General features: G+C 41.1%; 2 protein-coding genes across 2 annotated transcripts in view; both read right to left on the bottom strand.

Moving 5' to 3' along the window:
* LOC133554415 (matrix remodeling-associated protein 8-like) overlaps positions 1-12,333 on the bottom strand; it is a 19,261-nt gene extending 6,928 nt beyond the window's left edge. Inside the window, exons 1-5 of the mRNA XM_061903153.1 lie at positions 12,195-12,333; positions 4,252-4,278; positions 3,857-4,171; positions 1,618-1,719; positions 1,097-1,555 (exon numbers count right to left, since the gene is read on the bottom strand). Of these exons, the coding sequence (XP_061759137.1) occupies positions 1,097-1,555; positions 1,618-1,719; positions 3,857-4,171; positions 4,252-4,278; positions 12,195-12,210 (919 nt within the window). The 5' untranslated portion in view covers positions 12,211-12,333. The remainder of the gene's footprint in view (positions 1-1,096; positions 1,556-1,617; positions 1,720-3,856; positions 4,172-4,251; positions 4,279-12,194) is intronic.
* Positions 12,334-12,512: 179 nt separating this feature from the next.
* aurkaip1 (aurora kinase A interacting protein 1) lies at positions 12,513-16,367 on the bottom strand. The gene is made up of 4 exons (XM_061903154.1): positions 16,213-16,367; positions 15,742-15,847; positions 13,666-14,132; positions 12,513-12,879 (listed from the first exon to the last, which is right to left on the bottom strand). The coding sequence occupies exons 2-4, from the start codon at positions 15,791-15,793 to the stop codon at positions 12,763-12,765; spliced, it is 636 nt and encodes a 211-aa protein (XP_061759138.1). The 5' UTR covers positions 15,794-15,847; positions 16,213-16,367; the 3' UTR covers positions 12,513-12,762.
* Between the last annotated feature and the right edge of the window lie 4,664 nt (positions 16,368-21,031).

The raw sequence follows: 21,031 nt of genomic DNA, 5'->3' as shown, positions 1-21,031 counted from the left end.
AAATGATGAGGAACCCCTCAGGGGGAAAAACTTCCTCCCATGTGGTATCTTGACAAGTAATTATCCCCTGTCACTGATTCATTTATGTAATATATGAAACTGAAAACTGCCATGTCCAAGGTCTCAGTCTCCTGAGAACAATTTTGCAGTAGGATATTTCCATATTTGTGACGGCTAGGACATGTGTGTATGTGTTAACAGATATTTCACATATGCTCCTCCAAAACCACCATGTGTTTTTTTTTTCCAGAGGGAGAGAAGCATCATTTGCAAGTCAATGATGCGAAAGAGAAAAGTCTTAATTTATTTCTGACAGTTCGCTGATTAACTGCAGGATTCTATTCCTTTATGTCATAGTCATGAATGCGCTAAAATGCTGCGCTCTCGGAGGATTTCTGTACAAACACATGAAACATGACTGAATATAATGTGTATTTAAAAGCAGCAGGCAAGAACAACATTAATCCTGATATGCTAACAGGCCATAAATAGTTGAACGTTTCTTTAAAGGGTAAGGAGGATCTACAGTCTGCAAAACTACCTCCCCCGCCCCCTTACATGACACAGCTGGTCCAGATGTGGAACAGATGTGACAAACTTCCGCTGACTGCTGGTAAACACACCTCCACCCAAGGCTGATACGCTGACTGCTGGTAAACACACCTCCACCCAAGGCTGATACGCATCAGCTGAGAAAATAGCCAAGGTCCGGGAGGGAGATGAAAACAAATTAAATGCAAGAAACAGACAAGTCCCCACATGTGCTTGGAATTTTTGGGAAATTGGGTCAAATGCAATCTTTTCCGAGATATGAACCTCCACTCCCGACATTACTGGCGCCTACTTCTCAGCTTAGTGCTGCTCAAATGTCTCCAGCTGGATAAAAAAAAGTCAGCAAGTAAAGTGAGCTCATTTTTTTTTTTTTTAAAGATATACACTGAAACCTGAGTTTCCACAACCTTTTTTTCCTAAAATAAATTCGCTTAAGGCGAGACCTTATTTAACTGCAATTGCAAGTGCAGCTGTATGCTCCCTGGAGAGAATTTAGCATTCCTTGTGTCATGGAAAAAAAACCTAAGTGTTTAATTTTGCTTACTTGGTTCAGGATCATCATTGTGGAAGGTTGTTTGTGTCGTTGTGGGTACTGATGGAAGTGAAGGTCCCACGGTGAGTCTAAAAATGCGTCTCTCATGCAGGCCGCAGTAGTGGTGATGCAGGTTGCAGGAGTACAGGCCTTTATCCACTGGCTTTAAGTTGGAAATTGACAGGGAAAAGTCTCCGAGTGTGAAGGCATCCTCAGCCACACTCATCTTCTCAGCGAAGAGTGGTCCGTAATCCCGCCGCTCTCCAGAAGCGTAGAGGTCCACCAGGCGGTCAGCCTTATCGGGACGCACCCCTGGCGACTGGAAGTCCCAGTGGGCCACCTGCTGCTGGTCCTCCTGAACACCATCTCTCCATAGGGGCCGGCGGTTGACGCATGGCAACACCACAGATGTGCCCATCAGAACCACGAAAATGGTTTTCTCTCCATCCCAGTAGCGCTTCTCTTTGTGAGCTACAAAGAAGGAGTTGTTGTTTAAAGTTGTATTACAACTAGTGGAAGAAGACAAGTCTCACCTAACTTAGTCACGTTGAGCTGGATCTGAACCGACTGTTGAACTTGGCAGTAATGATGGTGCAGATTACACGTGTAAACTCCTCTGTCACTTTGGATCACATCTGGAACAGATATGAATATTAGACATGAAGTGATGACACGGCAGCACAGTGGTCTACTTCATGTGTCAGTCCGGAGAATAGCAAGTTGACGTCCTTGTGATCCTGAACAGAAGCCACAAGTGTCAAACTCAAGGCCCCGTCAGCCACATCGGGCCCGCCACGTCATTATATATGGCCCGCAAAAGCCTGGAAATATTGTTTGTCAACAAGGCACTTAATTTTTCCTGCTAAAGGTATTTCAATTTTGAAAGAAAACATTTTTACTGCAAGCTGCAACAGGTCTTATTAACTCATAATATTAAACAAACTATTCCAGGAATTGTTATGTCAGTGAAACCCTATTTGAAATAAATTATACGGTACATGAACTTTACTACTATCTGCTTGTCACCTTGTCTTCTGATTCAAAAGCCCTTTGTTTTGTTCAAAAAACCATTGGTAAAAAAAGATAATAGGCAATTGTGTCATAAATATTTATGGTTTAGTAGCAGCCCTCTGAGGGAAGGTGTAACTGTGATGTGATAAGTTTGACCATGGACATCATTTCTGTGGTGCTTGTACCCTGCACTTTTCTCCCGTCCAAAGGCAAAACCCCCCGTCCTTTGGACGGGAGTTTTGTCCCCTGCACTTTTTAATGTCCACAAATAATGTAACGCTATTTTTTGGAGACTGGTCAAACCCTTGTGCCAGGTGGAAAACCGTCGCTCAGACTCAAGCTTGTCCTTTTAAATTCCCCAAAAGCTCATTGATTGGCTTTCTGGGGCTGCCTTCTTGCCAACATGACACTAATTGGCAGCATGCGGCAGCTGACCAATCAGGAGTCAGATGTGAGATAAGAGCAACAAGTGAAGACCAAAATAAAAAAATATTTTAAAATATTTTCTTGGATTTTCATATTCTATTTGAGTTTTGTCTCTCTTAGAATTAAAAATGTCGAGCAAAGCGAGACCAGCTTGCTACTAAATAAATCCAATTTAAAAAATAGAGGCAGCTCACTGGTAAGTGCTGCTATTTGAGCTATTTTTAGAACAGGCCAGCGGGCTACTCATCTGGTCCTTACGGGCTACCTGGTGCCCGCGGGCACCGCGATGGTGACCCCTGGTGTAGAGCATGAGTACTTAGATTTAACTCCCGTCTGTCAAAAAATTGTTTACGCTAGTTGTTTCCTTCATCGTTATTTTGCCCTAAAATAGTTTGTTCATCATGTATTCCTAATAATTCAAAATATGCATCTAAATAAATTTAGATTTAGTCAAATAGTATTTAATTTGTTTCACGCAAATAAAAAAGGGGGGATAAAAGTATGCATGGAATCCTTCAAGCCACTCCACCTCTCTCATCCAAAGGCAAAACCCAGTAACTCAATGTTGGTCAAAACTGAGCTGATAATAATTTTGGAGTTCCTAGGTGATATGCTTTACATTAGTGTATGCGATATTGTAATTTGTTCCGTAAGTAAGCTGTTACGCGCATGGCAGGACCTAGCAACTACCACATAACCGCGTAGATACATCAGAAAAACCTAATATCTCAAGGGACCAATCGCAGCTTCTTTGTCCGTCGCCTTATTGTCTTCAATGAGACATTTGCACGAATGGGGGCCGGCGGTCAACCTGATTATGTGATGTTATGGCACCAGGGGATATTTGGAAGATTGGCCCAGGACGTTGCAAGCACTTTCATTAAATGTAGTGTTCTTGATTCTTCCCGTTGCATACTTTTTTGGGCAGATAACTGTGGAGGTCAAAATAAAAACTGGATGCTGTACACAGCTCTTGCTCAATGTGCAAACGCAGAATGAGGCCCACCTGAGATTGTGACAAAATATCTGGAGAAAGGGCACACGTTCATGAGAGCAGATTCAATCCATGGCTCAATCGGCAAGAAAATGAAAGCTCAAGAAACCATCTATACGTTTGATGACTTTGTAAATCTTTGTAAGGCAGCATCAAGATAGATTGGGTTTCCTTTGTTTTCTCAAAATAAGTCAGAAGTGAGTTACTAGGTTTTTTCCTTTGGACGGGAGACCTGTACGCAATTGTCTCACCTCTGAAATCCAAATTTCATCCCTGAGTTTGACGCCCCTTATGTAAGCCGTACAACACGTATGCTAACAGTGAGACGAGTGATGTCTTACTGTTGATGACGAGGGAGAAGTTGCCATCTTTGAATGCAGATTCTGGAATGGAAACACGACCCTTGTTGAAGTTGTTGTAGACCCTAAGTCGGGCTCCAGGGGACATATCCAGGACTCGTTCTACTGAGTATTTAGGAGTATAGTGCTTCAAGTCCCAGTGCACCACCCTCTGACGGTCCTTCAGTCTGTCGCGGATCCAAACCATGCGAGGGCTATGACAAGGGAGCACGGCCTTACTTCCTGCAGGGAGCGTGATGTTCTTGGCTTCAACCACCACACCCAGTCTGTTGTTGCTGCCGCTGCTCTGACCCCATGCTGGTGCAATAAACAAACACATGGACTCAGAAGGCACAGATAATTACTAACATGCACTGTCTGTCAAATAATTGCTTTACCTCCTGGCAGAAAGAAGACAGCAAGAACTGAAACAGACAAAAAAAAATGATTGATGCATGAGTTGGTTTTAGCATAAGTTTGCTCCATATTCTATACACATCAACAAGTTAACAAAAAACACATTTATGATTCAATCCCCTTGTTTGATTTGGATACAAAAAAGTTCCACTCAGTAAAACATGACGTCAATAACTCTCTTCAAATATATTTTTCAATTTATGATGCCTTCCTGTTGCACACACTGTTTACTATAAAAGTGCATTTTCCCACATTGCTATTTTGCCTTGTGTTTACTGAGACGGCTGGCAGGGATGCACACAAAAGCTGTATTCATTCTGGCTGCTCTTGGCTTGTCGCAGTGCTGTGATCCTCAAGGGATGAAGAAGTTGACTGTAGCCCTAATGGCTGCTGTCATCTGGAGGCGGTGTGTTTTATTACCTCTATCTGCCAAGAGGAGACAGTCACACCTTAATCTCTATTCCAGGGGTCGGGAACTTTTTTGGCTGAGAGAGCCATGAAAGCCAAATATTTTAAAATGTATTTCTGTGAGAGCCATATAATTTTTTTAGAGTATAATAAGTCTCTAATTATTTTTAAAAACATTGTTATTCTGAAGCTAACCAATAATAACTAAAATACTTCTTACTACTAATGCGACTTCTTGAACAGGTGCAGGGAAAAAAACGGATGGATGGATTAAAATGCATCAGAGTGTTTTATATTTCGAACAATATTTTTCACACTGTGATTACCAGCGGAATTATTCATTACTTAACGTGTTAAGCAATGTCAGCTAAGATTTATCTGAGAGCCAGATGCAGTCTTCAAAAGAGCCACAACTGGCTCTAGAGCATGGGTGTCAAACTCTGGCCCGCGGGCCAAATTTGGCCGGCCGTGTATTTTCATTTGGCCCTTGAGGCGATATCAAATTAACATTAGAGCTGGCCCGCCGGTATTATACAGCGGCGGTGTCGCTGTAACACCGCATTCACTGCTAATACTCATACTTGCTAAACCCCCTACCCCCAATTTTCCAAGGAGACTCCCAAATTTCAGTGCCCCTCACGAAAATCACTGGGGGCAACCATTCTCCCAAATTTCTCCCGATTCCCACCTGGGCAACAATATTGGGGGCGTGCCTTAAAGGCAATGCCTCAAGCGTCCTCTAAAACCTTTCTTCACGTCCGCTTTTCCTACGTAGAAACAGCGTGCCGGCCTAGTCACATGATATATGTGGCTTCTACACACACACACACGCTAATGCAATGCAAGATTGGTCAACAGCTATACAGGTCACACTGAGGGTGCCCGTATAAACAACTTTAAGACTGTTACAAATATGCGGTACACTGTGAACCAACACTAAACGATAATGACAAGCAAATTTTGTGAGAACATCCGCACCGTAACACACATAAACACAACAGAACAAATACACAGAACCGCTTGCAGCACTACCTCTTCCTGGACGCTACAATATAAAAATGTATTATTAGCCTGTGGGAACAGTTTATTTTGACATTTACCCGAGAAGGCCGCAAATAGAAAAGAGGCATTCAATTTCTATTTAAATTTGATTTGATATGCCATTGTTATTTTTAAATTATTAGTATTATTTGAAACTTGATTTTGCATGTCACTATAAAGTTATATAAATCTCGCTTGTTCAATATTCAATGCAAAACTTGTTTGGGTCTCTATTAAAAGGTTAATTTGTTCAACCTTGGCCTGTGGCTTTGTTCAGTTTAAAATGTTGGCCCACTTTGTATTTGAGTTTGACACCCCTGCTTTAGAGCCATAGGTTCCCTATACCTGCTCTATTCCGTCAATGTACTGAATGTGCAGATTATTTTTTATTGCCGTACCATAAATAAAAAATAAAAAAAGCTATTCCTGAGTTTGATATTCATAAGAGGATTTAGTTGTGTCCATTATATAAAAGAGCAGGAAATAAGTCTGTCTAGAAAAACAAGCATATATAGGTGCAGTTAAAACCTAAAACCAATGATTATGGGCCAAAGACAATCCAAAATGACAGAGACAGAGAGGGGACCCCTATACGTATAGTGCATATCCTGTATAAAACTGTGTTTTAAATGGAAACTGTCCTAACAGTACCTTACTATTGTGTGATAAGATTTTCAAATATTACAGTAAAGTACAGCTAATAGCTGGCTGACAATTAGGTAAGCTAGCTAATTGCTAGCTGGCAACTAGAGTGCTAATTAGTCAATGGCAACTAAAACACCAATAGCCAGCTGGCAGCTAGGGTCGTTAATCGCTAGCCGCCTTAAATTCTAACATGATAACATAACTAACTATTCATGTTCATATTCACTCCAATTTCTAAACTACACTACAGGAAATATCTTTAACTGTCTACTCAATCAAAAATGTTACAACGCCATAACCAACCCCCTGTTGAAGACCTCTGACCTAAAGCCAATATTGAAAACAATGATATTGTCCTGTCCATCCATCCATCCATTTCTACCGCTTATTCCCTTTTGGGGTCGCGGGGGGCGCTGGCGCCAATCTCAGCTACAATCGGGCGGAAGGCGGGGTGCACCCTGGACAAGTCGCCACCTCATCGCAGGGCCAACACAGATAGACAGACAACATTCACACTCACATTCACACACTAGGGCCAATTTAGTGTTGCCAATCAACCTATCCCCAGGTGCATGTCTTTGGAAGTGGGAGGAAGCCGGAGTACCCGGAGGGAACCCACGCATTCACGAGGAGAACATGCAAACCCCACACAGAAAGATCCCGATCCTGGGATTGAACCCAAGACTGCAGGACCTTTCGGATTGTGAGGCAGACGCACTAACCCCTCTGCCAACGTGAAGCCCGACATTGTACTGTAATGAACTTATTTGTGAGTTTGGCCTCAATTTAAAGACAACAGAGAAACCACATGAAAACTTGCTAAAGTTGATATTTTACTTTCCTTTAATGTTAAGCAGCAAAGCCTGCAGTGGTTTTAGAAGAATGCAAGATAATAACACTTCAGCACAGGCCCTGGCAGCACAGACGAAACGTCATGCTGGAAAACTGTGGTTTTATTTTTTAACGAAGGAGCAGAAACTTTCCTGCAGAGGAAGTTTAAACAAAGCATCCCAACCCTCTCTAATTTGCCCTTCAACTTTACTGCAGACCCACCCAAGGTGAAACTCACAATTCTGCTTTAACACAGTAAAGACAATGTGATAATCATTAATAAGAAACACTTGCCAAATGAATCATAACATGTTTGTTTTCACTGCGACAATCTGGAACCGCGGAAATCGGGTAAACATCGCTCCCATTGTGGTGAAAGGAGACGTGTGAGTCGAATATAGAAGAATGCCTTTGCTCTGCAAAATGTGTGTGATTCATGCATGACATGGTTGGATCACACATTTACTCAGCCACATCAAGTTTGAAAATAAACCTGTGCAGTTCGAGATTTGGCAATGCGGTATGTACAGGTGAAAGGTCAACATGAATGTTTTAAGGTACAAACCCCGTTTCCATGAGTTGGGAAATTGTGTTAGATGTAAATATAAACGGAATACAATGATTTCCAAATCCTTTTCAACCCATACTCAATTGGACGCATTACAAAGACAAGATGTTTGATGTTCAAACTCATAAACTTTATTTTTTTTTTGCAAATAATAATTAACTTAGAATTTCTTGGCTGCAACACGTGCCAAAGTAGTTGGGAAAGGGCATGTTCACCACTGTGTTACATCACCTTTTCTTTTAACAACACTCAATAAATGCTTGGGAACTGAGGAAACTAATTGTTGAAGTTTTGAAAGTGGAATTCTTTCCCATTCTTGTTTTATGTAGAGCTTCAGTCGTTCAACAGTCCGGGGTCTCCGCTTTCGTATTTTATGCTTCATAATGCTCCACACATTTTCGATGGGAGACAGGTCTGGACTGCAGACGGGCCAGGAAAGTACCCGCACTCTTTTTTACGACGCCACGCTGTTGTAACACTTGTCTTGCTGAAATAAGCAGAGGAGTCAATGATAACGTTGCTTGGATGACAACATATGTTGCTCCAAAACCTGTGTGGACCTTTCAGCATTAATGGTGCCTTCACAGATGTGTAAGTTACCCATGCCTTGAGCACTAATGCACCCCCATACCATCACAGATGCTGCCTTTTGAACTTTGCGCCTACAACAATCCGAATGGTTATTTTCCTCTTTGTTCTGGAGGACACCATGTCCTCTGTTTCCAAATATAATTTGAAATGTGGACTTGTCAGACGACAGAACACCTTTCCACTTTGCATCAGTCCATCTAAGGTGAGCTCGGGCCCAGCCAAACTGGCAGCGTTTCAGGATATTGTTAATAAATGGGTTTGGCTTTGCATAGTAGAGTTTTAACTTGCACTTACAGATGTAGTGACCAACTGTAGTTACTTGCAGTGGTTTTATGAAGTGTTCCTGAGCCCATGTGGTGATATCCTTTACACACTGATGTCGGTTTTTGATGCAGTACCGCCTGAGGGGTCAAAAGTCTGTAATATCATCGCTTACATGCAGTGATTTCTCCAGATTCTTTAAACTTTTTGAGGATTTTTACGGACCGTATATAGTAAAATCCCTAAATTCCTTGCAATACAGTGGCTCGTCGAGAAATGTTGTTCTAAAACTGTTCTGCAATTTGCTTACAAAGTGGTGACCCTCACCTCATCCTTGTTTGTGACTTACTTAGCATTTCATGGAAGCTGCTTTTATACCCAATCATGGCACCCAACTGTTCCCAGTTAGCCTGCACACCTGTGGGATGTTCCGGATAAGTGTCTGATGACCATTCCTCAACTTTATCAGTATGTATTGCCACCTTTCTCAACCTTTTTGTCACGTGTTGCTGGCATCAGATTCTAAAGTTAATGATTATTTGCAAAAAAAACAACAACGTTGTTTGAACATCAAATAGATTAGATTAGATTAGATAGTACTTTATTTATTCCGTCAGGAGAGTCCCTTCAGGAAAATTAAAATTTTCAGCACATAGACAATATGTTGTCTTTGCAGCATATTCAACTGAATTTGGGTTGAAAATTATTTTTAAATCATTGTATTCCGTTTATATTTACACCCAAGACAATTTTTCCCAACTCATACGGAAACGGGGTTTGTAGATACAGTCAGGATTTATAGATTTTTTTTTAAAATGTAGCACACCTTTTTTCCTACTTCTTAACCACTGGGTTGGAAACCAAAAGTCTGTCTGGGTTGCATATTGCAAGTCGAAAATGGCATTCAATGATTTCATCTACAATACAGTTTCTGACTTGGTTTTATTTTCATTTTAAAATACAAATGTTATGATCTAGATCTCAACATCTACAGTAAACCCTTCTTTTAGGCCTAATCAGGGTAAATTAATTTTTGAAGTAGGAATCATTCATTATAAATAAATCTTTTTCATAGTTACCTTCTAAATGTGTTCTTTTTTTTTATATATTTCAGAGCCCTCTAGACATTAAATACCACCCATATATAGTCACATTTGCAGTCCTTTTATCCAATATAGTAATGAGCCAATCAGTGGCCATGATAATAAACAGGATGCTCTGATTGGGTTGATCTCATTGAGTGGCCAATATTACTGTAGTATTGATATGTTAAGTTCATTCAGCTATTTCTATGCTCAACATTGCTTAATTTAGGCCATAAATATGTAAAATATCCTATTAAAAAATTGTTGAGTGTGAAGCCGCAAACGATGTGGCGAGGGACTACACCAGGACTGGGGAATTATTTTGACTCAAGAGGCCAAATTTAGAGAAAAAAAAAACGTGTCAGGGGCCCGGTATATCTATTTTTAGGAACACTAACAGTAAAAACCTCACAATAATGTCTGATTGAATGCTAAAAACATTATGACAGACCGCCCCAAAAAACGGAATGGAATTTTAAAATGTTTTACTAAATGAGACACCCAGAAGGTCCATGAAAATAAAGAATGTGTGAATTACAATATTAACTATGAATGATAAAACACTGAATATTGACAACATATGAACGTCGATCGACATATTTTACAAAAAATGCAACAAACAAAGCGAAATATGAACGCGAAGGGTAAAAACAAAACAAAAAAAACAACAACAAAAAAAAAACACCTATCATCAAATACATCACTAAGCTTTAGGACTGTCTTGTAAAAAATCTCCTTCAGCATCAGTCCCTGACACCAGTATTTCAGGCTGGCCGCTCTGGAAACACAGTGGAAACGCTCACCACCCACACTGCTTGGTGCCTCGTCTGAGCTGCTGTGACTTAGATGACTATACTAACTAGTATATCATGCTAAAGCGCAGATTAAAACCGTTGAAATACTTTGTATAGTTCAAAACTTACGGTCATTTGAAAACATCACCACACAACATAATGGCAGCCACAGTTTTGATCTAAAAAAAATCACTTTGGAATGTCCGGCAGGCCAGATTGAAAAGCTTAACGGCCGCATGTGGCCCCCAGGCCTTAATTTGCCCAGGTCTGGACTACACTATAAACTTCAGTAGCTAGTTGAGGACAAAGGAACATTTTACCTTATGATCAAATACTAAGACTGCGCAAGTCTGAAAGTTTACGTATACTTAACAGAAATTATCATTCTAATTGAAATAGTGCGAAGATGACTGCATGCCTCGTTTATCCATCCATTTTCTACTGCTTGTCCCTCTTGGCGTCTTTGGGGTTGCGGAAGCCTATTGTTTATGTATTTTTATTTCCCAGAAAAGCCTAAAAATGCTTTATTTATTGGAACTTTGAAGAAATATTGGCAAAGAAAATCAAAGTGTTTACAGTAATCCAAACAGCACTTTCTGATCCCACATCCCTGAAGGTGTTATTTTGAAAGGCAACTCCCGCGGTGAAACACTCATTAGTGACACAGCTATAATGAGGTCTTGCTTAAATGTGCTGACTCCTCTGTTCAGACCGTTAACAAGAACCACATTGGCAAAAAAAAAAAAAAAAAATCCCATACAAACCCTGCAAAATTTCCCCATGCAGAGACAAGTCATGTTACGGAAAATATGCAGTTCTATTTAAAGTTCATATCCCTTGTCCCCTTGTTGGTTTTTCAACATCCATCAGGGGACAAAGGCTGACTTTTTAGTCATTTCAGTACATTTTTTGTTGTGTTAATTCTGGCCATTTTTTGTGTGACTCCATTACATATGATTTACACTTGTTTTGTTTTGTTTATGTTAAATTGAAAATGTCAAAGTTAAATTCTTTCACTGGTGTACGATCGATACACTGGCAATTATTTCACATTACCACAAGGCTAAAAAGTGTTTTTTTGTTTTACTTTTTCCCCCTCTCAAAGATCTGTGAAATTCAGCCGTCAAAAAATACAAAACAAATGATTTTATTTATTTACGTGGAGTTTCCCCAAAGGGAATAGGTGGTACAAAATGGATGTATGGATAATTATTTTCTATTAATGCCACACTTTTCAATTAGTATACATTTGCACTAGTTATCTACTCATTTAAACATGTGACATCTAATCAAAATGCATTCAAAAGGGTCAAAATTTACAAAAAGAAATATATATATACATAAATACAAAGTAATTTTAAGACCTAACATTAATGTCATGTTTGGTTTGAAGATAATTCAAATGGAAAGTCCTCAGAGTGTTAAAAGCAACTGCAATTTTGAACAATAAATAAGCATGGCGTTGATATATTAGGCAATGTGCTGACAAGGCTTTTTTTTTTTTTAAGTGATTGACAATAAATGCAGATTTGCAGAATACATATATGTACCTAAAAGGATGTAATTAAACAAGTTTGGTGATTGAAAAACAGTTTAGTACATTTTAAAATGCATCTGCTCCATAGAGCGAACCAACAGACCTTGATGCAAACACAGCCAGATAAAATGGTGAGTGGTTGAATTAAATGCAAGTATCTTACCAGGAAGAAGAGCCATGTTTATATGTGCACGTCCAACAGTGCAGAAGTGAACAAATGGCACAACCAAGTACCTTCTTTCTTCTGTCCTCTTGCACGTCTGGTTCCTGCAGACGCTCCGCCTCCGTAGACCATGAAATCCAACACTGGTCAACTGAAAAGAAAAAAGGTTCCTGGCAACAAACTCTTTAAAATCTGTGGAAAAGTGTCAACTGAACCATCAGCACAATTATCGGTTCCAATGTATTTTATAAGTGTTTGCTGCCTCACATAAAGAGAAAAAACAAGTGATTTGTTTGACAATCAACACACACACATAGATTTCCAAATATGCCAACATTTTTATTTGTTTTAAAATGTACAATAATCGCTAGACTGCCCAATGAGGGAATTGTGGTCAGCGGTTTCTCCCCGTTACGTTTTTAGCGCTGTTAAATGCTGCCACCTGCAGTATTGTCACGGAACTACACCAGCAACATCATACTAAAATTCAACTGGAATTTTGACTGCAGGACAGAAAACATGGCGCACAATGTTGTCCAGTGTGCAAATATGTTAAGTGGCATGAATTTCAGTGCTTTTTGTTCCCATATTCATTGATAAAGATGTTGGGTATGCGCCATCCCTCTTGAGGCTTCTTCAGTCCAGCACGCATCCAGATTCTCTTGAGGTCCTCCTCAAAATGCTTCTGTATAAAGCAAATGTCACAATGTGTTGATAAGTAATAGTCACAGTAAGCTGTATCATATCCATCCATCCATCCATGTTCTACCGCTTGTCCGTTTTGGGTTCGCGGGGGGTGCTGGAGCCTATCTCAGCTGCATTTGGGCGGTAGGTGCACAAGTCACCACCTCATCACAAGGCCAAAACAGACAGACAACATTCACACTCTGACTCACATTTACAAACTAGGGCCAATTTAGTGTTGCCAATCAACCTATCCCCAGGTGCATGTCGTTGAGAGGTGGGAGGAAGCCGGAGTACCCGGAGATAACCCACCTAGTCACGGGGAGAACATCCAAACTCCACACAGAAAGGGATTGAACCCATGACCTTCCTATTGTGAGGCACATGCACTAACTCCTGTTCTACCGTGCTGCCCATCCATCCATGAATCCATTTTCTCCTGCTAGTCCCTTTCAGGGTGGCGGGGGGTGCTGGAGCCTATCTCAGCTGCATTTGGGCAGTAGGTGGGGTACACCCTGGACAAGTTTCCACCTGATCCCAAGCACAGATAAGCAGACAACATTCACACACTGGGCCAATTTAGTGTTGCCAATCAACCTATCCTCAGGTGCATGTCTTTGGAGGTGGGAGAAAGCCAGAGTACCCGGATGGAACCCACGCAGTCACGGGGAGAACATGGACACGCCACACAGAAAGACCCCGGGCTTGGGATCAAACCCACGACCTTCGTATTGTGAGGTACATGCACACAAATAAACATATTGGAAGCTTAATGAAAACAACATACTTGCTTTTTCTTCCCTCTGATATCCCGCACTCTCCTCCTCAGAAACTTAGTACGTTGTAGCAGCTTCTTGTATTTGTGATGGTTCATTTTGCGTCGTCGGATCTTCAGCACATTCCTGCATTTGAGAGGAGTCACCCCACTGTCTCCATCCTCAAGGACGGGAAACGACATGGGTGGAAGCAACTTCTCCTCCAGCGGGTCCACATGCTCTCGCTGGCGCAGAGGAGACTCCTGCAGGGAAGGAAGAGTGTAGCGCAGCGAGAGCCAGCTCTCCAGCGGGCTCACTGACAGTTTGCGTGGCACGAGCGCATCTTCAAGCTCTGGCTCTAGTTGGACCCATCGAGGCGGAGCTCTGTTGTCAGCAGCCGTTGAGTAGTGTCGCTGTTTCTCATTCCGTCTCGAATTGTATGCCAACACTGCTGGCTGCACAGAGCCAGTGAGAATGTCTCCACGGGCCTTAAGTTCACCTGGTTATAAAGAAATGACCACATATGTAAAATAAACAGGAGACTGTGTTTAAAGGCCTACTGAAACCCACTACTACCCACCACGCAGTCTGATAGTTTATGTATCAATGATGAAATATTAACATTGCAACACATGCCTATGCGGCCTTTTTAGTTTACTAAATTGCAATTTTAAATTTCCCGGGATTTTTTTCTTGAAAACGTCGCGTAATAATGACGTGTACGCGTGACGTCACGGGCTGTTATGAAATATGAGCGCTGCACACACACACAGCTAAAAGTCGTCTGCTTTAACGGCATAATTACACAGTATTTTGGACATTTGTGTTGCTGAATCTTTTGCAATTTGTTAAATTAATATTGGAGAAGTCAAAGTAGAAAGATGGAGTTGGGAAGCTTTAGCCTTTAGCCATACAAACACACGGTGATTCCTTGTTTAAAATTCCCAGAGGTGAAACTTTAGTATGGATCAGAGCGCTGTCAAGCGAACATGGATCCCGACCGGATGTCAACCAGCAGGTTTCGGTGAGAAAATTGTGGTAAAAAGTTGCTTCTTACCGGAGATCAGCTGAGCTTGTGCCATCCATGTTGTAAGCATTTCACCCATCTCACGCACTTTTCAAATTATGTCATTTCCATTGTGCGCAAGAAATTTGCATATCGCAAGACGAGATTTAGGACACAATTTTGTGGATGGTTTAGTCAGTAACCCTACATTATTATATTTCATAAATATTAAACCAAGTTGTGGTAGTAGTTTAGTCAGTTGTTTAGTGATTAGGGTTAGGGCTGAACTGATTTGAGGGCGATACTCAGTTATATTGTCCCGACTACAAATGAATAGATTTACATAAGTATTTAATCAATTATTTTGACACCAAAAACATGTATTTGTGCCCATTGATTTGCAAAATGTGCACCACACATTATTCAAATATATAGCTAGAAGCAATTTGCAAAAAGATTGCGCATTGTACAAATTTGCAAAATGCGGTTGCGCATTTTGCAAATTGCTCACATTGGTATTGTGCCTACAACATCCATAAAGCTGCCGTCGACTTCCCTGAGACATTGGCGTCAAGACACCCGTGGACACACCCTTTCGACTATCAGGTACTGTTAAACTCACTTAAACACTAGCAACACAATAGAAAGATAAGGGATTTCCCAGAATTATCCTAGTAAATGTGACTAAAAACATCGGAATCCGTCCCAATGCAATCACATTTTTTTTTCTAGTCCGTCGCTATCAATATCCTCAAACACGAATCTTTCATCCTTGTTCAAATTATTGGGGAAAATGTCGTTTTCTTGGTCCGAATAGCTGTTTTTGTTGGAGGCTGCCATTAAAAAACAATGTGAATATGTGAGGAGCCATCAACATGTGACGTCATCGTCTGCGACTTCCGGTAAAGGCAGGGCTTTTCTGTTAGCGACCGAAAGTTGCGGACTTTATCGTGGACGTTCTCTACTAAATCCTTTCAGCAAAATTATGGCTATATCGCGAAATGATCAAGTATGACACATAAAATGGACCTGTTATCCCCGTTTAAATAAGACAATCTCATTTCAGTAGGCCTTTAAGTAGGATAAATGAGTTTATATTTACAAGTTGCCCTGTGTAGGAGACGAAGCCGAGGGAGGAGTTTTGAAGTAAACATAGTTGGAGATCATCCGCATGGAGTCATCAGGAATGAGCCGCCAACATCCAGATCCTGTGGAGTGTTATTAAACATTGAACGAACACAGCTGAACATAGTTATGACGTTTGGTAGCGTCACACTGAAAAATAGAGGAATTGGACAATATGAAATAAAAAGATGGCAGTCTTGTCGTTGTGGAACACATAATGAATAAGACGTGGTCGAGCAACATAATTTACATTTTACTTTAGATCTGCAATATCATCGGGAGCCTCGAGTGGATCCTGTGGGTGTTGCTAATGCTAGTAGGGAGCAATGCAGCCGCCCTTTTTTTTTTAAACAACAGCACGCTAAATGTCCCAGATAATTGAGGATGTTCGACAAATTGACACCATAAATCCAATGATGTAACATGCTGTACAAAAAGGTTACTTTACCAAAAAGTTTACGGTGACCGAGAAGATGTTGTCTTCAATGTGACACTGCTGTGGACACCGCACGCACACGACTTCCGCTGTGTGTAACACAAATTGAAGTCTTTTCCGGTTTCCCTAACGTGACGAAGGTTACTTCCCACAACGTAAACAAGTGTTGAGTAATACGCTTGTTAAAATGTTTTATTGTTATTTCATTTAATCAGTGTTAAACACAAATAATTGATGCATCAATAAAATAAAACATGAATGAAAAGGAGATCAAAAATACATATAAATGTATATCTCCCAGTCGCACAATTACAGCTATTCAACTAAAAAGACTTAGGCGATATTTCTATTTTATTAACATAGAAAAACAATATAAACACAACATCAGCTTACTCAAAGTCATATATTTTCATCATCATCATTTCCATCCATCCATTTTCTACCGCTTGCCCCTTTTGGGGTCGCTGGAGCAAAAAAATAGTTTTTTTCCACTGCTAAGTGTGTTCTATAAACTAATCAATCAATCAATGTTTATTTATATAGCCCTAAATCACAAGTGTCTCGAAAGGCAACCCCCCCTCCCTCTAGGGGACCGAAAGCAATGGATGTCGAGCGGGTCCAACATGATACTGTGAAAGTTCAATCCATAGTGGATCCAACACAGCCGCGAGAGTTCAGTTCAAAGCGGATCCAAGACAGCAGCGAGAGTCCCGTCCACAGGAAACCATCCCAAGCGGAGTCGGATCAGCAGCGTGGAGATGTCCCCAACCGATACACAGGCGAGCGGTCCATCCTGGGTCCCGACTCTGGACATCCAGTACTTCCTCCATGGCCATCGGACCGGACCCCCACAAGGGAGGGGGGGACAGAGGAGAAAAAGAAAAGAAGCGGTAGATCAACTGGTCTTGATTGAAATGCATATATCCAATTGTCAAAGTTTTAAATCTATATGTATATTTAAAAAAACTCATCTCCTTTTAGAACAGGAACTTTGCTGTGGATTTCGCTTCCATTTTCCAGAAGTATAAAAAATTGTTTCCGATCGTGAGTTGAAGAAACAAGCTGTTGACCTTATACCAAGCGACAACTTTTTGATCGATTTTCCTTACGTTTACTTTATTAACAACTTAAAACATGCCCTTCTATACACTAAATATACACTTTTGAAGAAAACCCACGCAGCAAGATACTCCTATACGGATCCGCCTTCAAGTCGCCCAACCCGCGTTGCTGTCACATTCGTTTTGGCTCCTCCTAGAAGATCCGCTCCACCTCTGAAAATTGTACGGTCAGACAGCGGATCCTGAGCGGACCCTTGTCGGATTCGCGTAAGCGGACGCGGCAAACTAAACCGGTATGCGCCGCCGCGAGGATCGGCCCAACCCACTCAGATACAGAGCGGACCAATGTCTGTTCCGTGGACGTGTACGCGTGCCTAGTGTACGCGCATGAATCGATCGACCATTTTCTTGACTTTGCTGGGAGACAAACTTGACTTTGCTGGCGAACGTAAGTATTTATTGATTTCTTGCTATACATTAATTTTCGGTGATTTAACCCCCAATTCCAACCCTTGGAGGTATTGGTCTCCATTTATACAGCATTACCCAGCCAAGGTTTGAACTCACAACCTACCGATCTCAGGACAGACACTCTAACCATTAGGCCACTGAGTAGGTGTTTATTACATTTCTAAGCGTATGTCTGAAAAGAAGAGTGAACGAGTGGCGACCATGGATAGCTGCAATCAACCGATCAGATGTGAAGTGCTATGGACAACTCTCTCTTTGTTTGGATCCTTTCATCCATTTATCTATTTTCTACCGCTTGTCCCTCTTGGGGTCACGGGATGCTGAAGCCTTTCCCAGCTGCACTCCGGCGGAAGGCGGGGTGCAACTTGGACACGTCAGCCAACACAGATAGACAACATTCACACACTAGGGTCAATTTAGAAGTGCCAATCAAACTATCTCCAGGTATGTCTTTGGAGGTAGGAGGAAGTCAGAATACCTGGAGGGAACCCACGCAGTCACAGGAAGAACATGCAAACTCGACACAGAAAGACCCAAGTCAGGGGGTCAAAACCCAGGACCTTCTTATTACGAGGCATCAGCACTAACTCATTTCAGATAATTAGGAGCATTTTGTAAGTAAAACTGAATCTAAAATAAATGACAGCCCCACTTTGTATCAACTTGATGTGCATGATAGAATCACTTTCATAGCAAATGTATTGATAATGGATAGGGACGGCGTGGCGCAGTGGGAGAGTGGCCGTGCGCAACCCGAGGGTCCCAGGTTCAATCCCCACCTAGTACCAACCTCGTCATGTCCGTTGTGTCCTGAGAAAGACACTTCACCCTTGCTCCTGATGGGTGCTGGTTAGCGCCTTGCATGGCAGCTCCCTCCATCAGTGTGTGAATGTGTGTGTGAATGGGTAAATGTGGAAGTAGTGTCAAAGTGCTTTGAGTACCTTGAAGGTAGAAAAGCGCTATACAAGTACAAGTCACTAAACTGAAGTGACATGAGAACAACAGTCTCCCAATCCTGCCTTACAGTCACAATGTGCTAAAATGATCTTTGATTGGTTATCACATATTATCCAGGGTGCCAAACTTGGGTCAGATCTTTTCTGCTTGTGCATGACTCTAGCCTTGACAACCCCATGTCCACTTGGTTTATAAAAATAAACACAAACATCACAACCCCAAACCTCAAACAAACAGGTCATTCTGGAGCTTTCCCAACTCTTATAATTTTGAAAGTCCTTCGTTCACCACGTATGAAACATCTCAGAAGATGTTGTTCGTCTCCACTCCACTCAGACTTGTCGATCTTGTACGGTTCCTCACACCCAATTGCAGCTGTTTTCTACTTATAAAGACAAAGTGAATTTTTTAATCGTTTGTTTATTGAAATTTTTGGACACACGGTTAACAGAAATACAGTAGAGTACAAATCAAATATTCTTTTCCCCCCACACCCAAAAATACTCTTTCGAAAAAAATTAAGCAAACATTGATACAAAGCCACAGACAACTATACTTCCGAATGGACTCAACCCCTTTACACTAATACACAAAAGTCAACAAAAGGCTCATAAATCATCCACAATTCAACCACGTCTCAATTTGGGCCAAACTGGAGATCAGTCTCTTACGTGTTTTAGGAAACCAACCCATATGTCCCAAAACTCCACAGAATAACCATTCAATGTCAGCCTAATCTTCTCCAGTTTGAGAAAATTAAAGAACATCATTAATCCAGCAAGTGTGGCAAGCAGGCTCTCTTGCCTTCCAATTTAAAGGCCTACTGAAATGATATTTTTTTATTTAAACGGGGATAGTAGGTCCATTCTATTTGTCATACTTGATCATTTCGCGATATTGCCATATTTTTGCTGGAAGGATTTAGTAGAGAACATCCACGATAAAGTTTGCAACTTTCGGTGCTAAGACAAAAGCTCTGTCTCTACCGAAAGTCGCAGACGATGACGTCACATGTTGATGGCTCCTCACATATTCACATTGATTTTAATGAGGGCCTCCAGCAAAAAGTGCTATTCGGACCGAGAAAACGACAATTTCCCCATTAATTTGAGCAAGGATGAAAGATTTGTGTTTGAGGATATTGATAGCGATTGACTAGAAAAAAACAAAACGCGATTGCATTGTTTTTAGACACATTTACTAGGATAATTCTGGTAAATCCCTTATCTTTCTATTGTGTTGCTAGTGTTTAAGTTAGTTTAATTGTACCTGATAGTCGGAGGTGTGTCCACGGGTGTGTCTCAGGGGAGTGGACGGCAGCTATGGACGGCACAAGCTCAGCTGATACCCGGTAAGAAGTGACTTTTTACCACAATTTTCTCACCGAAACCTGGTGGTTGACATTCCGTCGTGATTCATGTTCGATTGACGCGCTCTGATCCATAGTAAAGTTTCACCTCCAGGAATTTTAAACAAGGAATCACCGTGTGTTTGTGTGGCTAAAGGCTAAAGCTTCCCAACTCCATCTTTCTAGTTTGACTTCTCCAACATTAATTGAACAAATTGCAAAGGATTCAGCAACACAGACCTCCAAAATACTGTGTAATTATGCCGTTAAAGCAGACGACCTTTAGCTGTGTGTGTGCGCAGTGCTCATATTTCCTTAAAACCCGTGACGTCTTGCGTACACGTCATCATCATACGACGTTTTCATGACGAAACTCCCGGGAAATTTAAAATTGCAATTTAGTAAACTAAAAAGGCCGTATTGGCATGTGTTGCAATGTTAATATTTCATCATTGATATATAAACTATCAGACTGTGTGGTGGGTAGTAGTGGGTTTCAGTAGTCCTTTAACACAATGAGTATTTGAGCCAGTATAGTAATGAATGTTACAAGATTCTTTTTCAGTTTGCTAAAAAAAAGATGACAGAGGTACCATCCCAAATAGTCCGCTTAGAAGATTCGGATCAATCTTTTTGCCAATTACCAAAGACAAAGTATGAAAAAATTCAGTCTAATAGCGGCACATGGACGGACAAACCCAAAATGCATGTATTAAATTAGCTGGAGACTGTTGACACCGATCACATAATATCGATATTCCTTCATACATTTAGCCAGTCGGACCTCAGTATAATAAGTTCGATGTATTAGCTTGCATTGGATGAGGCTGTGTCTTGCACAAATCGAAGACTTATGAACTCTACTTAAAACCACTGACGAGCTCTCCTTGGATAAGGTCACCATGGTTTACCATGAATTGATTAACGTAGGCCCCAACTTGAACAATTTAAAAGACTTATTTGAGTGTTACCATTTAGTGGTCAATTGTAAGGA

The sequence above is a fragment of the Nerophis ophidion genome, linkage group LG06 (genome assembly GCF_033978795.1).
Source record: "Nerophis ophidion isolate RoL-2023_Sa linkage group LG06, RoL_Noph_v1.0, whole genome shotgun sequence".
Lineage (NCBI taxonomy): Eukaryota > Metazoa > Chordata > Actinopteri > Syngnathiformes > Syngnathidae > Nerophis > Nerophis ophidion.
This window is presented reverse-complemented; position numbering and strand designations above follow the sequence as displayed.